The sequence below is a fragment of the Colobus angolensis genome, unplaced genomic scaffold, assembly GCF_000951035.1.
Source record: "Colobus angolensis palliatus isolate OR3802 unplaced genomic scaffold, Cang.pa_1.0 Scaffold158, whole genome shotgun sequence".
Taxonomy (NCBI): Eukaryota; Metazoa; Chordata; class Mammalia; order Primates; family Cercopithecidae; genus Colobus; species Colobus angolensis.
This window is the reverse complement of record NW_012114688.1, coordinates 9,337,992-9,356,569: the sequence shown is the minus strand read 5'-3', so window position 1 is coordinate 9,356,569 and position 18,578 is coordinate 9,337,992. Positions and strand designations below refer to the sequence as shown.

Sequence of the window (18,578 nt, the reverse complement as noted above, 5' to 3'; positions counted from 1 at the left end):
TGTTGTGTGTCTCAGTTCCCCTGGCTAGGAAAATGGATTCCCTTCCCCCTTGCGCTTCCCAGGTGAGGAGATGCCTCACCCTGCTTCAGCTCTCGCTGGTCAGGCTGCAGCAGCTGACCAGCACCGATTGTCCGGCACTCCCTAGTGAGATGACCCCAGTACCTCAGTTGAAAATGCAGAAATCACCGGTCTTCTGTGTCGCTCGCGCTGGGAGTTGGAGACTGGAGCTGTTCCTATTCGGCCATCTTGCTCCACCCCCAGGATTTTTCTTTTTTAAAAAAAATGATATTTGCCTTCAATTTTAAGTCATAAATTAATTTCAGATTTATTTCTGATCATCTCCTAAGCCTTTATAAAAAAAGGGTTTGAACATTTTTTTTCTGTTGAAGTCAATAGTTGGCAATATCTCTGCAACTGCAACAAATGAATATTGCACCACAATTCATAGGGATTTATGTAAGATTATGACTTTTAAAATCTTCTTTCCCATAGTTCTTCTTTCCTTTCAGTCAAGCTGGAGACTTGAAACTTCAACTCATGCTGGAATCTTCCAGAACAAAACCTTAGGGAGTGGGTGAGGCTGGCCTCAGGCTGCAGTGTGTGAAGAGGAATATTGAGATTTCAGTCCTTGGTGAGGAGATTGGCTCAGAAAAATTAATGGAAAGTCTGATGTTTCAGGGCCACATGCAAGAGCATGGAGCAGAAATCAAACTTGAGAATGCTGTGACAGGGAGAAGGAGAGCCCAGGCGCAGTGGTTAAAAGACAGAGATATTCAGAAACTGTAGTCAGGAGTGTGGACAAAATATGGGAACACTTTGAAGAAGGAATGAATACAATTCCAACTGTCTGAAACTCATCTTTCCTATTTTTTTCTCTTCCTCTAAATTAAAAGGACTGATATTCCAAAGAGAAAACATCAATGTCCTATGCAAAAAACTATGAAATAAACATGCTATTTCAGAAGAGGATTTATTTTTGGAGTCAGAAGGATGAAGCTTTAAATTCCAGTTATGCCTTATGTAAACCCAGGAGAGTTCATTTCTGCATCTCATTTTCCTCCTTCAAAAATATGGAGCTAATAAATATCGACACATCATGGGAACTCAGTGAATGGCAGCTGTTGTGTATTTATTTTGATCTTTGTGTAAAGCATATGTTGCTTAAGTCTTTAGGATTTAATTCTTAAGGGACATAAACCCCAAATAAATAAAATACACAGTTCAAAATAAGCAGACATGTCCCAAGCTAATTGGAAGGGAGCATAGAGAAGGTGTTCCCAGTCAGTATTTCACTTTCTTGTTCAATTAAACTAATTTCTTTTAAATGACAACCTGTTCTTAGATTCATGAATCTTTACAAAGACAATTAACATTGACCTACCAATTCATGACCCCTCAAAATGAGGTTGCTCCTTTAAGGAAATCATGCTCTGAACAACTGAGAATTTTAATAAAAATGGAAGCAATGACTCAGAAGAGTATTTGTACCTCTCGAGCACACTTGCGCTTTTTATCAAATTTGAGAATTCAAGACAAACTCATGAAACTGCATCATTGCTTTGACATTGACAAATGGTAGAAAGACTGGTGAAAATCTTATGGGTATTATTTTTAAATGGTTAAGTATTTAAAAGTTAGTCAACCTCTTTAACCTTTGCACACGTCATTATCATTTTAAATCTTACCACTGCACATAAGAATTACATTTTAGGGCACTTAAGAAGCTTTTAACATGGTTGATTATGTTTTCCTTCTCAACCATATAGTAAATTTATTGATTTGTTCTCTTTGGTGTCTGGCTTTTCTGTTTTCGTTTTTCTTCCTTTTTTCATTTCCTTCTTCTTCTTTTATTCTTTCTCATAGTACCTCACTCTGTGGGATCATTTCTAAACATTTTCCCATTGTACATTAAAATAGTACTATTAACATTGAAAAGCATATGTGAGAGTTTTCTTTATATTTGCCAAGTTTGCTTCAGATAAGCAGACCCTATGACTTGCATCACAGAAAACTAGTGGAAATCATTGACAGACACTAGGTACCATTCATAAGCATTTGTGGAAATACCCAAAGACTAGAAAGTAACTGAAAATGATACATACATGTGTAAAAGTATGTGTATAAATATATATATATATATATATACTTCTGAGTCTGAATATGTGCATACATATATATTGAGCCATCTTATAATTAATGGATGGTAAAGAGTTTAAGTAGGCTATTTGTATCTATAAGAGACTGTGTTCCAAGATCAAAGATAAATAAAGAGTGATCAGATTTCCAAGCCAACATAGCCCTCGAAAGTATATTTGACACATAATGGTAACTGCCTTAATCAACAATTTATAATTTAATACTGTAAACTCAATTCCCTTTTATTATACTAATTTTATGTTAAATTGTATTAATCTGTTCTCACACTGCTATAAAGAACTACCTTAGACTGGGTAATTTACAAAGGAAAGAAGTTTAAAGAGGTTCCTGGTAAGGTCTCAGGAAACTTGCAATCATGGTGGAAGGGGAAGCAAACATGTCCTTCCTCACATGGTGGCAGGAAGGAGAAGTGCCGAGGAAAAGGGAAAGCCCCTTATAAAGCCATCAGATCTCATGAGAATTCACTCACTATCACAAGAATAGCATGAGTAGCATGAGGGTAACCCCATGATTAAATTATCTCCCACCAGGTCCCTCCTATGACACATGGGGATTATGGGAACTACAATTCAAGATGAGATTTGGGTGGGGACATAGCCAAGCCATAGCATAAATAATCAACCAATTCCTATTTGGGTGACAGAAACTTGTGATCTCTCTCTCTCTCTGGGACTTTGTGTATGATTTCCCTACTTCTTAGAATGAGTCCAGATAGTACTTCTGTCCCCATAATTACCCACCCAGGTTTTACTTCTTCCCTCAAAACTTGACTTGTCATTTAGGACCCAGTTCAGATTTCAGTTCTTCTTGGATACCCTTCTTGTATGAGTATAATTTACTTATTTGTGAAATGGGATAATAATCTGATATATAGGATGTTTTGCAGATTAAATGAGATTGTGCATGCTGAACACAATAAACAGTTGCTGTTGTGATTGTAGCATATCATACTGCACTGCCATTCTTTCATTGATTGGATTGTCCCTTCAGGGCAGGGACTGTGCTTATACAGCTTTGTAGCTTTGTCACCTTGGGATAGTGCGAAGCCAGACACATAATAAGCACTTTGGGTTTGTTGCGCAAAGTAACTCTTCTAATCTCCTTTGTGTCTGGCAGCAGGCATGCTGACTGAGTACCCTCCTCTCAGTTTTACCCTCTGGCCTTTAAAAGACGGTAGGTGGGTGTCTTCTGTTTTTCCAGGGGGGGGGTTTGGAACTGTGCATGTGTGTGCACAGGCACACACACACACGCAGACACACACATGCACCTGTGCAACGGGGTGGAGACAGTAGCAGGAGGTGCTTCTAGCAGGAGGACAGTGTAAAGATAGGCACTATGGTGCTGTCTTATCCCTGGACCTTTGCATATGGTATTCCCTCTTCCTGGAGCAATCCTCTTGTAAGTTCCTGCGCCTGCCCCTCAAATTGCAAGGCACTTATTCAGTTCCCTTCTACTGGCTCAGACTTCATTTTCTTCCTGATTGTTTAAATCATCCCCCTTCTCCCAAGTCTCCTTACTGCACTTCTATTATTGTAAACCATGGTATATTTTCCTTTCAGAGCACAGGCAAATGTATATGTGGTTCATTGAACAATAAAGCACTGCTAATAACACAATAGCAACTAACAGTGTGATGCACTGCACTAAGCTCTTTACTTGCATTATCATACCAATGCTTAACAGAAGTTCTATGATATAAGGCACAATTATTTTCCCCTTTTACAGATGAGGAAATTGAGCTTAATAGTGAGTAAACAACTTGTTGAAATTCATAGAGTACAAGTGTCAATAGAAGATTTAAAACTGGGTATTTCAGAGGGTGTGAACCCTCAGAGGGTAAGTGAACAACACACTGGTAAGATGATCTCAAAAATGTTAGAAACAGCATGACTTTTTAAAAGAACCAACTCTTAGGAAATTAACCTAAACTTTAGTGGAAAAAAATGAATGAAGCTCTTTAGTACAATTTGATTTTTTTTTCTTGTATAATATACTCAATAATATATTTGGAAAATATAGCCTACACAGCAGCATTATTTTTTTCCTTTTTTCTTTTTTTTTTTTTTGGCCAGATGCACAATTGCTGGTAGAACACACCTATTAGGTGTTCGTTGATTGTTCATTGACAGAGAAGCACTACTTACTACAGAGTTCCCTGATAGGTTGGCCAAGGGTTTGTTTGGTCTGTGTATGATTTGACTTCCCCCTCTGCTCAATGCTGCTTCCTGTCTTTTCCTTTCACAGGTGTTGATCGCTAATAAACATCTTGTACCCAAAACTGCATTTCAGAATGTGTTTTGAACAATTCTCAGAATTGCTTTCCTCAAATTAGCTAAGATGGGAAAGGAGGACAAGGAATTGGGAAGAGGAGGGGAAAAGGAAGAGGAGAAGGAGGAGGAATACCTCATAGAGCACATTCAGTGTTATGGTTAAAGCAGAACAATCCTGGTTTGAATCCTGGATCTGCTTTTAACTAGTTATGGACTAGTTATCTAACCACTCTACATCTGTTTGATCATCTATGAAGAGGGAAGATAATACTAATTCACAAGATTGTGTATGTTATATGGAGTGTTTATGCACTACAAAAATTTAAGAAAGTACTCAATAAATGCTAGTGATAAAAATTCTTAGTTTGCAGAACTTTCCATCCTCTGAACAGCCTCATTATCTCCCTTAGTTTAGATACTATTTTTCTATTAATGCATATTATTCAAGCTGCTACAATTTTTTTCTGTTCAAAGAGGTAACATTATGAAGAGAAGAATTCATGGCATCCGAAAGCACATACCATGTCTCATATGCAACTGGTCAAACTTAATGTGTCTCAGGCCTACTGACTCCCATTCACTGCTTCCCTATTGCATCTGCAAAATTATCTTGCCAGCAGTCAGCACAGTTGGAGACCAGTCTTGTTTTTACTAGTCACTGCAAACTATCATATTAAGGCTATAAATAAAATAATATTATGGTTCTCATCTGGCTTCATTGTTAGAATAAGCTGAGAAAAATTGTAAATCAATATTTAGCATAATTGCTGAGATCTGGCAGGTTTGGATGCAAATAAAAAAGAACGAAGAATGTAATATAAAATCATTTATATGGTATCAGTTTAATCACCCCCTATAAAGTGACAGGCTGTGGAGACTCTTGGTGTAATTGTAGCTGGCAAAGAGTTTTCTTATATAGGAATATGAAATAATTGACCCTCATGTCAATTGTTCTATATTTGTCTTTCATCAAGTTTCTTCAAAAGGATATATTTTTTTCTGCCTCCCTGGGAACTATATTTTATTCTAATGAAATATGCAGCATGCCACAAAGGCACCATTTTGTCAAACACAAGAACAAAAACAAATGACAAAAACAAATTGTTAGTATGATCACTCACGTGGAGAATGCTGCATTTAAAAAAGCCAAAATACATAAAACATGCTTTTCCCATAGACTACTTCCATTTATTGTCCAGAAGCAGAAAAGAAAGGTGATTATCCTCACATGTGGATTTTAAAAAAGGATATATGTCAAGGAATTGGACCAATATGCTTTGTTTCCATTAACTTATTTGTACATTGACTCAACAAATCTTGGCTGAGTTTGTGACAGTTTACTGTGTGCATGGCTCCATGCAACACCTTGTAGGAGGGTGTACAGGAAGAGAATCTTACATGAGTCTGAAGAAAGTGATGAAACATCGGTGAAAGAAATTCTGGTGGAAGGTGGTAAGACAAGGACCCTAGGAAAGAGATAGGTACAATTTTATGGGAACTCTTGTGACATTTTGGCATGTTCTTTATTGATTTATTGAGGAACCATACCTACTTCTAGAACCTCAGCTTCCTGAATGTAAAATGAGGCAGTTTGCCAAATTCTATGTGGGTATTTCCGTATGTGAATTTCTATATTCCAAAAACGATGAAGCTTTAAGCAAATATATTTCCAGACAAGTAAACTGAGATGTTCCCTGCACGGAGTAGTGCGAGCATTTTACTTGATGGATAGTGGCTAAGTAAAGAAGATTGAACTATCGAGGGTCATGTATCTTATAAGGGGTAGAATTAGAATTGGACCTCAAGTCAAGGGCAAATCATGGGAATCAAAATCAAATCATGGGAATGGGTGTGCTCTCTTGCCCTTCCACCTTCTGCCATGTGATGACTATTTTGTGATGGGGTTGTTTCAACAGTGGTGGTAGGGGAATTCCCACAAGGGAGGGCCTCAAACCATCCTGTGATCGGGCCAGTTGGGATTCCAAAGAAAGGAACACTAAAGGCCAAGGTGATCAGTCCAGAGCATTTATTAAGGGAGCCTAGATGGAGAGTGCAGCAGCATATTATCACAATGAACAGTGAGAGAAAAGGGATGTGCTATCTAGGCATGTCCGTGGTGAGGGAGCCAGGGTATGGAGATTATATGAAACTTGAGGAAATTTGGTTCACAGTCCAAGCCAGTTTCTTTCCAGCAAACCCAGATAACTTTTTCAGTGCCTGAGAATGTTCAATGCCTCAGTTTGGGTTCAGGTCTGCTAGGCAAAACCTACAGCTGGCCGGTTCATAAAGCAGTCAAGGCACTCTGACTTTTAGTCATGATACAGAAAAAAATTGAAGGAACTGGGGAACCTTACAATGATACAGTGAGAAGGGAGAAGGCCCTCACCAGATGATGGCACCTTGATCTTGAACTTCTCAGCCTCCAGTACTGTGAGAAATAAATTTCTATTTTTTAATAAATTACCCAGTCTGTGGTATTCCGTTACAGCAGCATGAAATGGCCTAAGACACAGTCCAATCACCATCACATTCAGTGTCCAGTGTTTCTGCTCCTGGCATCAGGCTTATGGGAGAGACCTTGCAGAACATAGAAGAACGGCCCTCAAAGATGTTCATATTTTTGTCTTCAGAGCGTGTGGATCTGTTACTTTACATGAAAAGGAGGAATAAAAGTTGCAGATGGAATTAATATTGTAAATCATCTGATGTAAAATAAGGAAATTATCCTTGATTAATGTGGGTGGGCCTCATGTAATCACAAAGGTGCATACATGCCGAAGAGGGAGGCAGAAGAGCCAGAACCTGAGAGATGTCATGGTGAGAAATAGTTGACCAGCCATGGCTGCATTTCGCAATGCATGTAGGCAGGCATGTAGACAGCCTGCAGAAGATTGAAAGGAAAAATAACTGAATTCTCCTTTAGAGCCTGCAGAAGGAATGCCACCTTAATTTGAGTCGTTTCTGTCTTCTGACCTCCAGAGCTATAAGATAATAGATTTGTACTGTTTTAAGCTACTAGTATGTGGTAATTTGTTATAGCAGCAATAGGAAATTAATGAATACTTTATTAGTTAGATGGAATAAGTCACAATTTGGGTTAAATAAAATGAACCTGGTTGAACCAAAATTATTTTTAATATCTCCTCAAACAAGTATACTTTTGAGAAAATTTTTAGTGCAAAGCATGATGCAGGAATATATATTTAAGAGATTGGCTGATTTTAAGACTTCAGCACATTGCTTTTATGCTAAAATTATAGAGGAAAGTTATGTATTTGTTAATATAAGTCTATAATAATTTTCATTTAAAAGGTTTCTATCTCTGTAGTGGAGAATTGGGTGGATTATATTTCTCTGTGAATATTTCACTATTCACATTTTTCCATCATTATACTTAGCATACTGCAGTCCTCACATTAGCAAGATAAGATGAGTGGTGTTCACTATGATTTGTTACATATTAGCAGGAATAAGTCTTAGGTTATATGATCTTTGCCAAGTGATTTAAACTAAGGCTTGTTTTTCTCATCTACACAATGGGGATGATCATATCTTGTGATATGGACTGCATGTCTGTGTCTCCCCAAAATTCATATGTTGAAACCCTAATCCCCAATGTGATAGTATTTGGAGATTAGGCCTTTGGGAGGTAATTAGATCATGAGGGATTGGTGCCCTTATAAGAAGAGACATAAGAGAGCTTGCTTCTCTTTCCATCCTCTGCCATATGAGGACATGATGAGAAGACAGTCGTCTGTAAACCAGGGAGAGGGTCTTCTTCAAGAACCCAAACATGTTGCTACCCTGATCTTAGACTTCCAGCCTCCAAAAATAGTGTTTGTTTAAGCCACCTAGGCTATGGTATTCTGTTGGAGCAACCCCAAAGAGATTAAGAGAAATTGGTACTAACAGTAGGATACACATATCTAAAAATGTGGAAGTGGCTTTAGAACTAAGTAGTGGGTGGAGGCTGGAAGAGCTCTGAGGTGCATGCTAGAAAAAGCCTAGATTGCCATGAGGCAATTTTTAAAGGTGATTCTTGTGTGGACTCAGAAACAAGAGAAAACCTCCATCTTCTTGGAGAATACATAAACAATAATAAACAGAGTGTTGGTGGAAATACGGATGGTAAAGGTCATTTTAATGAGGTTTCAAATGGAAATGAGGAACATGTTATTTGAAATTGGAGAAAAGGCAATCTTACAATAAATTGACAAAGAATTGGCTGAACTGTGTTCATATACTAGTGTTTTTGAAAGGTAGAAAAATTGATGCAGAGAATCACTTGCTCCCAGTTATGGAGCCAGTAATGGTGGAGCCAGAATTGAACTGAAGCTAGAGTTGAAATTTCTCTATCTCTTTTCATCCCCAAAGGTAATGTAGACAGTGTGCGGATGGGTAGTACAGGAAGAGATGAGGGTAGAGTTACAGGGTGCTACAGGCCAGAAGAAATGACTTTATCAATGTGATCCAAAGAGAAATATTGCCTTAGGTTTTCCTAAAACTGACTCATGTTAAGCAGTAATCTTGTTTAGGAGCTTTTCCACTTTAGCAAGATAAAAGAGCTGTAATAGTTAGATATTGTTCATATTACATGGGTCTAAAAGCAACTAGATGAGACTATGTATGTGAGAGTGCTTTGTAATCTGCAAAATGGAATATAGATATTACACTCCTTCCCCAGCTCAGGATTCAGGGCCTGACATGGAGGTACTTGGTAATGAATTAGCTTATGATACAGGAAGAAATCTCTCTCTCTCTCTCTCTCTCTCTCTCTCTGTCTCTCTGTCTCTCTCTTTCTCTCTCACACACACAGACACACACACATGTACACACAGTATGTATATGTGTGTCTCCCCACTAGATTGGGAGCTCCATGAGTGCAATGTCTGTGCCATCTCTGTGTCCCCAATGCCTAACAGAATAACCTAAAATTAATCATTAAACAATAAGCGTTTGCGATTTAAAAACACTATTATAGTGCCTTTCCTTTTAGCTGGGATTTTTATATGGTAGACTATCTCAATTTGGGATCAGGAGAAAGGATTGTCAGGAATCACTGACTTTACTACAGAGCCACATTTGTATATTACATGGTAGGAGGCAAGGGTCCGAGGGTTAAGTGCTGAAAGGCCTTAGCTGGGAAGGTAGCACCCCAGTAACTCAGCTTTGACTCCTCTAAACTTCAGGCCCTGAAGGATGTGGCATGTGCACTGAAGTGAGGGAAACAGGAACCACCATGAAGACAAGGTTGCTGTGTTTCCTGGGAGACTGTTTTCTTCAGTGCACTGAGCCAGAAAGTAGGTTTTTCCCCACCTAGTGACCAGGGAATGGGTAGATAGTCTTGTTCATCACATAAAGAAACAAACATGTTAGACTGGTCTGGCCAGTGAGTTGTGGGTCTTGACATGACAACGTGGCCTGCAAGTAAAATGGTCACAATGACCTGGTGCTTTCTGTGACCAATGGAATCGATGAACAGGGTGCAGTGGAGGGTCACAGGCTTGAGGCAGCATGACCAGGAAGTCTAGTGTTGACACTGGATGCAGGGCGTAACATACAAAAGGAATGGAGTGTTCAGCTGCAACGCAATCACCAAGCCCAGAGCAAGGTGACCTTATTCAGCCCAGGATTATGCCATGAGCAAGAAAAAAAAAGAAAGAAAGAAAGAAAGAAAAGTGAAGGGAGTAAGTGGCAATGAATGTAGAGGAAAGGGTGGAATTTCAGAAAAGCTCTACTAACCTGAGTTTGTGTTGGTCAGTGAAGCTCTTGTAGTTGGGTAAATGCAATGGTGGACTACAAGTCCATGTCAAGTACAGGTGAAAAGGATCAGAACAGAGAGGATCAGCCAGACCACAGTGTGGCTGACACCGACCCACACAGCATTTGACCATTTCCCTGGAAAGGATTCTTGATGGTCAGAAAGATGGTGACATATATATGTATGCAGTGGAAATGCTCGCATTGACCATTTTACCAAATCTGTATATAATTAACTTTAGTGCAATTTCTTGATATCAAGCAATTTAGTAATCTAAAGTTTCAGTTAAAAAATTCCAGCATTGTCTGAAAAGGAAATAACTGAGCCTGGGTGGACCCTGCTGGTTATTATTCAGCTGTTCTACCAAGCTAGTCATATGATGATAGTTGTGGAAGGAGTTGCTTACAAATGGTATCCGATGCAAGAACTCACATTTATTCCTAAATAGGAAAAGGTGATGTGTAAAAAGTTTTAACCTAACTGGACCTGCTCGACGATTTGTAAGCCTGGACAGGCATTGTGCACACATTTGTTAGTAGAAGCCCGAGAGAGCAGAATTAAAATTAGGTGCTACCACAGCTGGCCAAGCAATTGTTATTGGGATCTAATTTATCAGTCGATAAGGAAGTTGAGGCTTATGTGATCCCAACTTTTTGACCCCCATTTCATTTAATCAGGGTTTTAGCACTCCCAGCTATTCCCAAGCTATTGATATTTTTAAGAAAAAACTTGAGCCTGAAAAACAGACAAAAGACTATATATTATATAACTCTAATGATTTATCTTAAGAATCTGTGAACTGTGGAATCATGATTGTTAGGACTGAGAGACACCTGCTCACCTTTCTGAAATGAGGAGCTGAAAAGATATTCTGAGATTTAGAAAGGGTAAGGTATACAATGTTGACCTTTTGGAGACAGGAAACCTTTGATGAACTATAGGACACCAAGACAGTTCATTTAAAAGATGGTTTCAAAGCATTATCTGGAGCTGGTTTTCTATGTGCCTTACTGAAGCTCTTGGGTTGTCTTTTTACATAAACCTAGTGAAATAATGGCTTTTGCAGTTGTTCATATGTCTGCATCCCTCATGTGGCACCTTGGTTTCTAAGCTTTGTAACTGCTTTCAGTCTCTTTTAAGGATGAAATTAAACTTTTCTTACCGTTTGGCAGCATGGAACTTTCCTGTGATGTGCTGTTAAGGAGAAAAGAGGCATGAAGAAGTCACCCATATCATCTCCATGTAATTAACGAGTACAAACTGTTATATAAAATTGTTGCTAATGATATTTACTTGACTACAATATGAGTCCCTGCTCTGATCTCAAAATAAATTAAGGATTAGCAGCTCATAAAATGTAAAACTTTGTTGCCTGTAATAGGGTATGCATTTTTTTAAAGACAGCTATGTGTTTGGACTATCTTTAGGCTTTCTTGTTCTCTTTCTCTCTCTATCTCTCCCTGACTCTGCCTCTGTCTATCTCTGTCTGTCTTCCTCTATCTCTGTCTCTGTCTCTCTCCCTCTCTCTCTCTCTATATATATATGTATATAAGTGTATATGTATACCCACACACACACACACACACACAGAGTAGCCCCCTCTTATCTGTGATTTCACTTCCGGTGGTTTTAATTACCCTTGGTCATCCACAGTCCAAAAATATTAAATGGAAAAATTCCAGAAATAAACAATTTATAAGTTTTAAATTGCACACTGTTCTGAGTAGTGTTGTCAGATCCTATGCTGTCCTGCTCCTTCCTGCCCAGGATGTGAATCATCCATTTTTCCTGGGTATACACACAATATATGCCACCCACCCTTTAGTCACGTAGCAGCCATGTTGGATATCAGATTGAAAAAACCTAGTATACATAGGATTTGGTGCTATCCACGATTTCAGGCATCCACTGGGGGTCTTGGAATGTATTCCCTGTGGATAAAGGAGGACTACTGTATATACTAACATCTATGTGTATGTCTATGTATGAATGTGTATGTGCATGCACCATTTATACATACATATATGTGTGCATGTTTTTGTAAGTTACTGAGTAATTAATCAAGGATAGGTTGAAATGGAAAATAGTGCTCAACTTTGACATACAGACTTAGATTGACAATTTACTAAGGTATATCGTATAATCAACAAACCAATTTATCTTCTTTTAACTCCTAAAAGGCTGTACAAATCAAAAGTGATCTATGAATTATTATTTTGATGCTGGATGTGAAATTAATGCAAATGTCTAGATATATATGAGGAAGTTAACACTTCAAAATACTGAGTTTAAATTTAGTTAGGAACTTACAACAAGAAAAATAAGTCCCAGACAAAATCGTATCTTTATTTACTGAGCACATTATTATTTTGATACATGACAAATAACATCAGTAGGGATACCAAGAATGATGCTTTATCCTAGCCTAGCCTTCAAATCTAGCAGAGGATACCAAGAAATAAACGATTACATATTATGTGATGAGATAGTAACTCAGGGTCTTATGGGGTAGGAGGTGGGGAGCGGGAGTGGAAGGCAACACAGCACACCAGGACATATCAGAGAATGTTTCCTAAGAGAAGTGATGCTTATACACCACAGGTATTATCTGCTGGCTGCCAGGTGAAGGAAGGGCCTTCACAGTTGGGGCACCATGTTGTATTCTGAACATGAGAGACAGCAGGTAAGTTTGAGTTACCAGAGTTTAGGATATGTCATGAGAGGCTAAAGACTCTGCTGAAGGAGCCCTTACTTTCCCATCAGGCATCCTCTGTGAAGCCCTTTTTGACAACTGGAGCTGGTGGCCTCCTTCTCTGTGCTGCCATGACTTTTTGCATATTTCTCTTGTTGACTTTCCCCATTCACTTTACTTGTTGATGTGTGATTTCCATACTTGTCTGTGGAATAATTAAAATCAGGATGATTTTCTAGGTCTTATCATGAGACTTACAAAAGAGTAGGGACTCAATACATGTTTATTAAATACATACATGAATGACTGGCAGGCTGCATGAGTGAATGATTATGCACTGTTTGGGGAGAAAGTAAAGAACTGCCTTGGTTATCAAACAACCCTTTGTAAAACCTTATTGGTTTTATTTTTGCATTTTAGGTTACTTGCAGCATATAATAGCCTTATGGATAAACACCTGGCTGGGTATTTTAACAATACAAGGATAAGGCGTCATCTCTTAAGATCAGGACTGGTAAGTTTTGGTTTACTTTCCAATGACCTTCTTGCTTCATGAAGTCCAATAATTCCCTACCTTTTCAGGCTTTCTCTTTGAGTGACATCTTCCACTTCCCCTCATTTTAGAAAAATTTCTTTCTTTCCAAAGTTTTGATTTATGTATTTGAGGTTGTTTGAGAAGATAGGAAGGCAGGTCACAATGACTGCTAAGAAAACTTATAAATCATTGAGGAAAAGGCCCTGAGAGTTTCCAACAGCATATTTCATTGTTTGTTTATTCATTCATTCAACACATATTTACCGAACACGTTGTATGAGCTAGAAACTGTTAGGAATTGAAGATAGAGAAGATTTTACTGTCATCTTCGGAAAAAATATTGCTTCTGATATTCACGAAATATGGTGTGGAAGACATGTACATTTCAACGTTTCCCCCACATTTAAAAGCAAATTATTTCCTGTGATGGTTTATTGATAATATTAGTGTATTTCATTAGCTTCACAACTGTTCTTTCCACAAAATTTCTGTTCCTCTAAATGTACACAATGTCAAACCTTTTAAAAATGTTACAGTATTCCATGGAAAGAAAGAGATGTGGTCATAGAAAGTGTTAGCTGTTTACCTTCTTAAAACACAATGGATTTCCTTAACTATTGTTGCCATGGTGTTGAAAGAGCACGTATTGCATTTCTAATCCTTGTTTCTGTGCTTGGCACTCTAGCTGATAGATCTCAGAGAGCTTGCTTTTCTCCTCCTGAGGCTTTGTTATCAGACAGACCTGGCTGAAACCGAGCTTGCCATTTATAAGCCATAGAATCTTGAGTAAATCACTTTCTTAACTTTTTCAGCCCCAACTTCCTCAGTTGTAAAATGAGAATGATGGCATGCAGCTCTCAGAAATTGTTGTGGCAGTTAGAGATGTGCAATAAATGGGTGTTGTAATTATTGTTACTATTAACATCACTTCTTTGGATAACAGTCTGTGAGTTTTGCGTACAAATAGGAAGGACTTTGTATTTACTTATCAGCATCATTAACAAGCACTTATTGAACACTGGTTGTATGCATGGCAATTCAAATAAGAAAGATGCAGCCCTTTCTCTAGAGGTTCAAATATAGCCTCTCAGTTAGCAGTGTTCAGGGACACCCGGAATCGTGATAGAATATGCAAATATGAGAGCCCTGCCACAGACTTAATTGAATCAGAAGCTCTGGTAAGGGACCTATCAGTTTTTCAACAAGCTCTGCAGGTGGTTCTGATGCAGGGTCAAGTTTAAGCACCTTTGCCCTATAGGAGCTTCCACTCTAGTTGGGGAGCTCAGACATAGTCGCACAAAGACTGTAAGTGGGTTATCTGTAATTCCAAGCACACTTTCTATAGGTATATCTCTTTCTTCCATTGGAAAATGTATTTACAAAAAAAGATTACCAGTAACCCATCACTTGTAGCACAACTCTGGTTGATCTCAATACTTCAGTGTGTTGCAACAGTAGTGGTAAAGAAATATAGTTAGCAGAATTAAGAAAAATACGTGGCTTGCATGAGAGAGGGGAGCAAAGCTTAAATAAGTGGAAAAGAAGAAGGTGAACAATCCATATGGGTAACGCTCTTTGTTTACAGGGGATAGAGAACAATACAACACATCAACAAATATGCCCACAGGAAGAATTAAAGAAAAGAAAAATAAGTAAATCCACAACAAAAATGGTCACTCCTGGGACTTGCAATGATGCCAGTTGAGACCAATATTGAATATCTTCTATGTATGCTACTGCATAATGTGTAAAATTGTGAATCAAAACAACAAATTAAATTACATTTTGGGCTGGAGAGTGGAAGAAAAAAAAGCAGTAGGAAAACAAAGTAATGAAACCAATTATTTTTAAAACAAACTGATGAGCTCCTCTGTAGCTCCCATGTTTGCCCTTCAAAGTATTTCCTGTGAGATCATCAGTCCTGTGATCACTGCTCCTGGTCATTGTTTCAAGGTAGTACCCCACCCTGTTCCTCCAGGAAAGTGTTCAAAAGAGAAATGAAAAGAACACCTGGGTTCCATCAAGGGAAAATTGTTACTGTGATGAAAATTTTGTTTTAAACATCAAGTGTACCACCTGTGTGTGTTTTCACAATGAAGGGTATATGAGACTTCCCTTCTCCTTTTTGCCTCATGAAATATTCATTAAAAGTGAAAGTTTATCAACTATAGTGATATATTCTTTTAGGCTTAAAAGCTACTGCTGCTTTCTCTCCCTCTTTCTCCCCTCTCCTATTTTTCTCTCTCCCTCCCTCCCCGCCTCCCCAAGGCCTCTCTCTCTCTCTCTGTGTGTGTGTGTGTGTGTGTGTGTGTGTGCGCCTGTCTTCTCCACCCTCCAGGCTCTCTGTTTTGGAAACTAACACCACATTTCCTATTTTATATTTCTATGTATGTTTTATTTATTCATGACAGATCACAAGAAGTGGAAGAATACTGTCTGAAAAAGAATATAAACTAAATATTATGAAGCGGGATCATCAAAAATATATCCGGGAGTGCTTAGCCCAGGCAATTTTTCATAAAGTTCTCGATATGGAGGTATAAATGTATACTTATTTTTTATTTTATTTTTTTCTACTTCCACATCAATGAAGATGGAGGTATAAATCTTTACTATTTTCTTTGTGATTGATATTGTCTAATATGATAATTAATAATGCTTTTGTACCTAGAAAAAGAGATATTCTTTTTGCATTTCATTAAAAAAGAAAACAAAACAAAGAAATACTCAATATCTCTCTGGGCAGCCAGGAGCCAGAAGTCTAGCGTAAGCTTTTCTCCATTTCAGTTGGAGAAAAATATGGCCATCATTATATATTTTGTGATATTTAATTTTCCAAATGTAGATTTTTCATTCACAATGGCTACTCTAAAACATACCAGCCCTCACCATCTGTACCTCAATTTCCATTTGCTGAAAAAAGTGACATCTGTTTAAATATCAGTAATTCCATTGCCATGAATTATTTCAGATCTGTTATTCTTTTAAGGCTCTGAAGCTCAGCCGTATGTTACATTTCAAGGAATAGGCATTTTAACATCTGCTGTCCCTTCTACCGTAGGCCATGCTGGTCAACATAGATGCACAAACCAAGCATCAACAATATATTTTTTTAATCTGACAGGGCATCTTAGTGGGATATCTAACTAATTTGATAAATTATTTCAGCCTTGCTCCATGGAACTTGTAGTTTCAAGCATCAACACCATTTTAATCTCTGTGAAAAAGCATGTCGCTTCTTGGCTTGACCATACAAGCAGTAAATCAGAAAACTTGGCTCGTAAAACCATTGACCTGTGAGTGCAGTAAACATTTATGAACAACTGTAGAATCATCAGTAAACCAATATTAAGTCTAGTGCCACTGAAAATATTCATTATTATGCTGCATTAGGTAGATGAAGTGTTCACTTAAGATGTGTATGATCTGTGCATTTAGGAATTTACTTTGTGCTTCATATCATGACTGTGAATTACATAGAATTGTTGTTTGTGGCCCTAAATTCTTGCTTATAGAAGTATTAGCTGTAATTTTTCTGTGAAAACAATAAATAGTACAGCATAAAATTAACACCTTGTTTCAAATTTACCCAACAGGCAGTGAGTTCTCTGTTAGCCTTAATCCTTGAAGTCTAGTTTTCCAAAATTTCACTTCACACATTCTGACACATCATAACTGTTGAATATGCTATTATTTAAATCTTTGTGGATTCCTAGTTCTGAATAAATATTTTAGATAAATGTTAATATGTAGTATATTAAATAATATAATTGTTACATAATAGAATAAATCATATATAATATAATAGAGCAAACTATTTATCTTTAAATTGTCACATTTGTCTCACATTTAGTTTATGCTGATGCTCCTTGCTAATACTGCCGTATTCACATTCATACATTCACTCATGCAACAAGCCATAACTGCAGGCTACCATGTTCCAGTATGAGGCTGTGTGTTGAAGCTGCAAGGCAAGATTAAAAAAACGATACTGTAGAATGTGACTAAGTGCTAGAGGAGAGGAACAAATTGAGCTCAGAAAAGGAGAGAAGGATGACTTTTCTCTGTGGTAGTCAGAGGAAGCTGAACAGAGGCCTTGCTGTTTGAAGACTGAGTGAGGGTTCCTGTGAAAACATGGAAAAGGTGTTCTAGACCTCAGAAGTTACAGAGGTGTGAAAGGACATAGTAGATGGAAAGGAACCCTCACTGAGGCCAGACTGCACAGTGGGTTAGTTGGCAGGAGTGGCAAGAAGTGACACTCTCCCACAAGTTGGTACCCAGTCTCTGCAGAGCCTTAAATTCTCAAATAAGTTTGGGGTGTAGGTGATGAGGCGATGAAATGTTTTTCAGCAGGGGAGTAAAAGAAATGAGCAGAGCTGTTTTAGAAAGATGGTGTTGCTAAAAATGTGGAAGATAGATTAATGAGCTAGAAAAGATTGGAGGTGGGAGGTCAATTAGGAAGCTATTGCCGAAGGGTGTAGGCTAATAGCAGTAGTGGTAGTGCTGAGAGATGCAGCTGTCTACAGAGAAGCTGAAGTGGGAGAAAGATTTAAGCTGACTGAATGCGAAGGAGTGAGGGAGAAGAAAGAGCTCAGAAGAAAGAGTTTCTCACCTGGTTGGAGGTATGTGCACTGCAGGAGATCAAGAACAACAGCATGGGCTGAAAAGGAACCTTCAAGTGGTCACAAACATGCCTGTTAGAATGGTGTCCTGGAAGCAGGAAGGTTCTCACAAGCTGCAGAATGGTTAAAGATGATGAGCACTAGGGGAACAAAGGGAAATTAGGTTTGACCCAGAAGACAAAAACATTGGTGGACTTGGCAAAAGTAGTTTCAGCAGTAGGGAAGTGGCAAGTCAGTTGATGTGGATGACTACAGTGAGTTGGGAATAAATGGAAGCTGGAAAAAGGTTGATAGTGAGTTGAACAGTTTGATAATAAGTGGGTAGGAGATCAGAGGAAGAGAGAGAGGAAAGGGAAGTGTTAAGAAGAGGATTGATGATAGGGAATTATTGAGTCTGCAGGGCTCCTAAGGCAGTAGGAGGGAACCAAGAACAGAGGGGAAACATTTTTTCAAAGGGCCAATGAATAAAACACTCTCAAATATGTCTAATTAATTTCAATTTGCCTTTTAAACGGATTATTTTTACGTGAGGCTTATTTTT

At 38.2% G+C, this 18,578-nt stretch overlaps 1 protein-coding gene across 1 annotated transcript in view; it reads left to right on the top strand.

The window, feature by feature from the left end:
* ERICH3 (glutamate-rich 3) overlaps positions 1–18,578 on the top strand; it is a 119,229-nt gene that overhangs the window by 15,936 nt on the left and 84,715 nt on the right. The window contains exons 2-3 of the mRNA XM_011936922.1: positions 13,301–13,394; positions 15,827–15,952. Coding sequence (XP_011792312.1) covers positions 13,301–13,394; positions 15,827–15,952 — 220 coding nt within the window. The remainder of the gene's footprint in view (positions 1–13,300; positions 13,395–15,826; positions 15,953–18,578) is intronic.